General features: G+C 34.7%; 1 protein-coding gene and 1 long non-coding RNA gene across 2 annotated transcripts; both read left to right on the top strand.

Annotated features, from left to right (window-relative positions):
- Positions 1 to 937: 937 nt before the first annotated feature.
- On the top strand, positions 938 to 2,967 carry LOC138330803 (uncharacterized). Its single transcript, XM_069278320.1, has 3 exons — positions 938 to 1,315; positions 2,338 to 2,564; positions 2,833 to 2,967. The coding sequence occupies exons 1-3, from the start codon at positions 1,203 to 1,205 to the stop codon at positions 2,943 to 2,945; spliced, it is 453 nt and encodes a 150-aa protein (XP_069134421.1). The 5' UTR covers positions 938 to 1,202; the 3' UTR covers positions 2,946 to 2,967.
- Positions 2,968 to 5,016: 2,049 nt separating this feature from the next.
- LOC138330802 (uncharacterized) lies at positions 5,017 to 6,452 on the top strand. Its single transcript, XR_011209593.1, has 3 exons — positions 5,017 to 5,165; positions 5,859 to 6,083; positions 6,322 to 6,452. It is a non-coding gene; the product is annotated as an uncharacterized lncRNA (long non-coding RNA).
- The last annotated feature ends 1,115 nt before the right edge of the window (positions 6,453 to 7,567 follow it).

Below are 7,567 nucleotides of genomic sequence, written 5' to 3'. Positions count from 1 at the left end.
CGAGAACATTACCTGTGAGGGTCGCGCAAATAAATTATATGTATTTAGGCAATGCATTCAAACTCGACGTCTCCAAATAGAATAACATCCCCTACTAACATCCAAGTATATATCAAAACTGTGTTTGTTCGGAATACATTCTGATAAGACATAATCTATTATCAGCCGTACCTGATTTATTTTCCACACCAAACGGACCTTGCAGCGGAAAAGTCAGTCAGAAGGTACAACATTAGCTAGATTCGGCTGTGACATATTACATGTAACATTAGAATGGACACAATAGATCTAAACCCAACACATTAATAAACACAATGAAAAGTTTGATCCATTGGAACGTTGGTAGATACATAACGTTACGCTACAGTATGAATACTCCCCGAAGTCGACAGAAATGGCCAATAAGTTATATATATAATTATGAACAAAACATCCTGAAAACATTCGCTTAATAAGTGAAACAAAACAATAACGAAATTTCAATACAGTGATTGAATGTATACATTGTAAAAAATTAAATAGTACACAACGTGATCAAATACATTGCACAACAGAGTCGGGTATGAACATCAAAGATCCGCTGGCTCCGCCTACTTCTCAATGTTGTCGGCGATCTTGTCAGTCGGGGGGCAATCAGTCGGGCTGCCGATGCTTCAGCCAATCAGTGCCTTCGTTACATGCCATCTAAAATCTAATCTACTGCATAAGTTACCAGCCTACTAGATCAGCTACCAGCCAACGTGTCTATCGAGTGATTGAATGTAAACAGGAACACTTGTTGTAACGGCGCTGTAAACAACATTTTTAAACGTACGAAACAGTGAACCCCCTACAATCCGGATACTGATAACGCGGAAAACTCTCAGTCCGGACGGAAATGTCGGGGAACGAATAATGTAGCGTGACATATTAACTAAGAATAAAAAAGCTGGCAGTCCGGAATATTCGTAATCCGGACGATTTAGGCAGGGATCGAATATGTCCGGTTTATCGAGGGAATAATCAAACCTGTAAAATGCAAGCATGTGTCATTTGGGATAAAATATGTTCAGAATTAAATCTTATCTTTTAGAATATACTTTGTATATAAAAATAAGCCTGTAAAATGCATGTGTCGTTGATTCTTTTCACTCGTTGACCTGCTGTACTTGTTATTCCTACACGTTTTATATAGATAAGGGAATATCTGTTCTACATTCGACATGACTCTAACAAACCTATTACTTGTCTTTGCTGTTTTTGGTGGCGTGTTCTGCCTCCCGAAACGGTTCCTGTTTCAGACCGATCGTTGTGCTCAGGATCCAGAAAATGGCCAGTAGGTATATTTTTACATACCATTGATGAGGAGCACTGCGCTTTGTTGTTCCAAAGGTGTTTATATACTGTGTAACGGTTTAATATTCGCGAGTGGATGATTTTCCTAACACTAAACACCATCGAAATAATCAGAATATAATTAACATGCCTAAGAATGCGTGTAGATTCATTATAGGAATCAGTAAACCAAAAAAATACCATCCGCGAATATGTCTCTTATAGAAAAACCGCGAAATATTGACCACGCGAAACTTTAAAGCAATATACAGTATGCTAATAATAGTATAACAACAAAATTTAAAATCAATGTAAAATATTTTTCTTTAAAGCTGATTTGCAAAAATTTCATAAATGTCTTTAATAATTTATTATTTAATCACCAAAGTAATGAAGGGTAAGATAATTAATTTTTTGCAGCAAAGGAGAAATAAAAAAAAATATCACAAATCAAGACATATATAAGCTTATCACCTTTAGTGGGTTTCTTCAGGTCAACGAGGATCGCTCAAAATCGTAGGTTAATCGTAGGTTTGATTTCATTTTGCCTAAATTCTAATCTTGAGCGAAAGGTTTTAAAAGTGGTTTCGTAATATCCTATACAAGTATACATGCTTTTGAAAATTATGTCAGTGTCATGTCTCCGTGTGATACCGGCACTCTCACCTACTGTATAGTGATATATCGTTGTATTATGTCGCCAAAGTTTTAAATTAAAAAATAATCAGTTTGAGTAAGTCCTCGATTTCATGTGCCGACATAGTTGATAAAATGAGTATTAGGACAAAACAATAAATATTAAGATCGAATATTATAAAAGATAAAGTTCTTGTCATAGATGAACCTGTTTCAAAAGGTTTCCTCATCAATTCCTTATCGTATACAATATGTAAGGGTGGTTAATTTCCAAAGCGGAGTAAATATTCCGGATCAATAAATATTGAGTTATGTATTGGTTTTCTTCCTGATAACTTTTTTTTCATAATAGTTTCAATTGCTATGGCTGTGTTTTATTTTGTTTAGAACCAACATTCACCATCCGGACAACGCGCCGTCCGATTTTTACGTAGACATGACCTGTACAAATGGCAGCATCAACTGGAACTATCCGATCGGCACAATTAGACTCCATTTTAAGACTGATCATGACTTCGTCGTGTGTTTTCTCGATGAGATAGGAACTGGAGTCCTGCAACTGTCGGACGTAACTACTGGAGTATCAAGGATATTCCCAACATTGTATCATGGAGGTATAAAATTCATTATCCTCTTCGACTGAACACCTCTTCATCATCTTCCCAGTTCTCATAGAGTTCAATACACAAATATCCATTATGGATTTCAATTTTTTGCCCTATGATTGACAAAAGTTGTTTTTCAGCCAGTTGTTCAACGGTAAAATTAACACATAATCGTTTTTTGTTCGTTGTAATAATAAAAGAAAACAAATGACATTTAATGCACGAATTAAATTGTTTGACGTCATGGAATTGGACGGAGTTTTTATTTTTGTTTCAGATGATGCAAATGAAGCCTACTGTGTGACGTCAGTAAACAATAACCTCGTTATCGAGATGCACGCTCCATTCCACGCGTACACGGCTTCGTTTTCGTATCAAATAAAATATTGAAATAAAACGGACCGATATCGACCGCGCGATATTTGTATATCTTTTTATTTAGGGAAGGTAAGATTGTATAGTATTTTAGAATGATACATAATGTTATAATATATACAACATGGTTGCATACTCATGTATATTCATGTCATCACGATTATAGGAATTGTTGCTAGTGGTTATGTTTGAGTTCACAAAAAAGGTATCTGTATCTGTGGATCTTCAGGTCAAGACCGACATGTAATAGTTGTAAATTGCCAATTCAGGACGGTGGTTATTTATGGGAACTCCGGTTTCTTCTGCCACCAATCCCTAGAACGTCCTTCAATGGTCACCATCTCTGTTACTCTGTAAAGGACGTAAACCATGGCTAATGTATAACCATATCTCCTCTACATTACAAACAAAACCAATGTCATATTGGTGTTAATTCTGTACAGGACATAAAATACAATGGAATTAAAGCTATTCTTGTGTCATATCTCAATATCCTTATAAATGAAACCACAAGCAAGAGCGTTGTCGTGTGGCTAGATAAGCGGGGTCAAAGGTCATGACGAGTAGATCACGGCAAACACATGTTGACATTAAATATGCTATGTATACATATAAACATGTCACTCATAGGGCGTTACACATTGCATATCCCATATGTCACGTTTTTCTGTAAAAAATAAATCACGTACAACATAGAATATCACATATTACTAAAGTCTACATAACTATAGATGGCCTTCACCCTCGTATTATTAGGTAGGTGTAGATAAGGTGCGTTCGATTGGTCTACATTTCTGATCTTTAACCAAGATGTCACTGTCCAGAGCTGTGTTAGCCTTTGTAATACTGGGAGGGGTTGTGGGACTCCCCAGGAGGTTCTTATTCCAGGACCGTGTACGCAAGATCCGGAAAATGGCCAGTAAGATATATGTATAATTTACACATGCAATTATCATAATAATTATTTTGTGCGGTATTATGAATAACTTGTAAACAGTTAGAGTTGATGACACGTACTCGCAGTTTGATGGTGCCCATTTTTAACCCGACGACACCTAAAAGGCGAAATGGTTCTACCTGCAGTTAATTAAAAAAAAATAATCGTGAAATTCTTCAGGAACTATTTTACCTGTGAAATTACGCCGCTATTTCAGCTAATCAGGGGTGACGTCACATACGTCGACGTCATTTCATACGTTGCGTTATCGCAAGGTGATAACATTTTTAAACCAATAAAATAAGATTTATTAATCTTTGAACCTTAAATAAATATAGCACGAACAATTGTTCAGAACGAACGTTTTTAGTATGTCTATATTTTTTTTATTATTTTTTTTAGCTATTTGATATTTATGTATTTATTCCATGAATTATTTAAAAACTAACGATGTCAATATATTTCCGTGATTTTTTTTTTTTTCAAAAAAAAAATATTCAATAGACATATAAATAACATTATGTTCCTTTCACAGAAGGACTTGCACACTTGTCTATAATCTTAATATTACATTCAATGCAAACGTACCAACACAACATCTTATTGTCAGCGAAAACATGCGCACGCAAAAAAGCAGTATTTTTACGGTATGTTACTGTTCGTGTTATCAGTGCTCACATTAACCACCCTGACAACGGACCCACAGACTATAACGTGGATATGACCTGTAAAAATGGAACAATCTACTGGAACTATCCAACCGGAACGATAGATCTCCACTTCCGGGAAAACAAAGACTTCACCGTCTGTTTCCGGGACGATCTTGGAGCAGACTATATCTGGAATTTTTCAGACATTACAAGTGGAACTCCCAAAATGAGAAACCACAAGCAAGAGCGTTGTCGTGTGGCTAGATAAGCGGGGTCAAAGGTCATGACGAGTAGATCACGGCAAACACATGTTGACATTAAATATGCTATGTATACATATAAACATGTCACTCATAGGGCGTTACACATTGCATATCTCATATGTCACGTTTTTCTGTAAAAAAATAAATCACGTACAACATAGAATATCACATATTACTAAAGTCTACATAACTATAGATGGCCTTCACCCTCGTATCATTAGGTAGTTGTAGATAAGGTGCGTTCGATTGGTCTACATTTCTGATCTTTAACCAAGATGTCACTGTCCAGAGCTGTGTTAGCCTTTGTAATACTGGGAGGGGTTGTGGGACTTCCCAGGAGGTTCTTATTCCAGGACCAGTGTACGCAAGATCCGGAAAATGGCCAGTAAGATATATTTATAATTTACACATGCAATTATCATAATAATTATTTTGTGCGGTATTATGAATAACTTGTAAACAGTTAGAGTTGATGACACGTACTCGCAGTTTGATGGTGCCCATTTTTAACTCGACGACACCTAAAAGGCGAAATGGTTCTACCTGCAGTTAATTAAAAAATAATAATCGTGAAATTCTTCAGGAACTATTTTACCTGTGAAATTACGCCTCTATTTCAGCTAATCAGGGGTGACGTTACATACGTCGACGTCATTTTATACGTTGCGTTATCGCAGGATGATAACATTTTTAAACCAATAAAATAAGATTTAATAATCTTGTCAACCTTAAATAAATATAGCACGAACAATTGTTCAGAACGAACCGTTTTTAGTATGTCTATATTTTTTTTATTATTATTTTTTTTAGCTATTTGATATTTATGTATTTATTCCATGAATTATTTAAAAACTAACGATGTCAATATATTTCCGTGATTTTTTTTTTTTTTCAAAAAAAAAATTATTCAATAGACATATAAATAACATTATGTTCCTTTCACAGAAGGACTTGCACACTTGTCTATAATCTTAATATTACATTCAATGCAAACGTACCAACACAACATCTTATTGTCAGCGAAAATATGCGCACGCAAAAAGCAGTATTTTTACGGTATGTTACTGTTCGTTATCAGTGCTCACATTAACCACCCTGACAACGGACCCACAGACTATAACGTGGATATGACCTGTAAAAATGGAACAATCTACTGGAACTATCCAACCGGAACGATAGATCTCCACTTCCGGGAAAACAAAGACTTCACCGTCTGTTTCCGGGACGATCTTGGAGCAGACTATCTGGAATTTTCCGACATTACAAGTGGAACTCCCAAAAATGTTCCCGGCGTTCGATAGAGGTATGATGCAAAGCATTTTGGACATATCATCAGGAATAGAGCACGCACAAAATTAAAAGCATCGGTCGCTTAAACAATTTTAATGTAATGACTAAGATTTATCGCTTTATGGTGTATACTAAGATTTTCTTTTAAGATTTTCGTTAAGATTATTATATTTGACTTTAACTATTAATTATTTAATTGCATTTACTTTTTATTACTTGAAATGTATTATTTTTAATTAATTTATTTTCAGCCGATCCTGATAAGGCCTATTGTTTGACGTCAGTGAACCATGTCTTGGTTATTAGAATGCACGCTCCAATGCAGACCTATATGGCCTCTATGTCATACTACTTCGCAAATTAAACACCCATGTTGACATTATGTAATCTGTCTAGCCTTTTGTGTGATATTAACCTTCACTTTTATACGACATTCACACACCGTCACACTTGGGAGACCGACCATAAATGACACTGAATGTTCATAGAACGTTAATATAATAAATGAATTAAGCAAAATACAAACAAAACTTTTATACGATATCTATATTATATATTCATCCGGTCTAGTTTAAGGCCTTTTGCAACATTTAGGCAAAACAATTTCAAGAAACCGTTATTAGTTCAATCAGGATATCAAAAAATAAACAAATATGTATAAGTTATAACTTCGATTGTTCCAAGCCTTTATAATTTCAGAAAAAAATATTCTGCACTTTATCCTTTAATAAAATAACCATTCAGACACATATTTTTCTAATCAATGGTTTGTTTGATTAAATTAACGTCCTATTGACGTCAGGACCAATGAAAACGGCCTCTTGCGTGTGAAGAAAATGTATGACATCATATTGAATCACTGTGCTTATAGAAGGGAATAAACTCTTAAAGTGTCTTAATTTTATACCAAACGTTAAACTTATGTATCGATTATTGAGACACTGGATGAGAGCACAATATCCAAATTAGTTGTAATTAGAAATTTGATGGGGAAAATATGACAACAAAAGCGTAAACAAGTTGTTGTTTAAAAGATGTCGTGGAAGGCTGTATGGTGCTAGGGAAAATTATTTATGGTCTCTGTTTGTATGTTTTTTGCTTCGTATTAATGAGGGCTCGACTTGATGAGAAGCTCTGTTCATCTTCATTCCTAGGAAGTCTGATATTAAAAAGATTTAAGGATATCTACTAATATAAATAGTGTAATCACGATATCATTTTTTACGGATGGAAATACATGATTCAGCATTTTTCTCATCCATTTTCATTTACTGAATACCTATCAACACCATATTTTGACGAAGAGTGTCTGTTCAAAAATCTTTTCGTGCTGGTAATTTACCCTATATATTATATTTAGTTTTTTTCTGTTTTTTTTTTTTTTTTCCTTCTTTTTTGATTGATTTTAAACAAATTTTGCTCTCAAAGATAGCACATTACTTGCCTTTTCATCTCATTTATACATTTGCATAAAATTGCCTGATGGTTCGTTATCAC

This window comes from Argopecten irradians, chromosome 9 (assembly GCF_041381155.1).
Source record: "Argopecten irradians isolate NY chromosome 9, Ai_NY, whole genome shotgun sequence".
Lineage (NCBI taxonomy): Eukaryota > Metazoa > Mollusca > Bivalvia > Pectinida > Pectinidae > Argopecten > Argopecten irradians.
Note: the sequence above shows the minus strand (reverse complement) of the source record. Positions and strands in the feature narration are given on the sequence as shown.

Coding starts and splice junctions, on each gene's coding strand:
- LOC138330803 (XM_069278320.1), top strand. CDS start 1,203: ATGACTCTAACAAACCTATTACTTGTCTTTGCTGTTTTTGGTGGCGTG. Junction 1,316..2,337: donor CAGGATCCAGAAAATGGCCA/GTAGGTATATTT, acceptor TATTTTGTTTAG/AACCAACATTCACCATCCGG. Junction 2,565..2,832: donor CCCAACATTGTATCATGGAG/GTATAAAATTCA, acceptor TTTTTGTTTCAG/ATGATGCAAATGAAGCCTAC.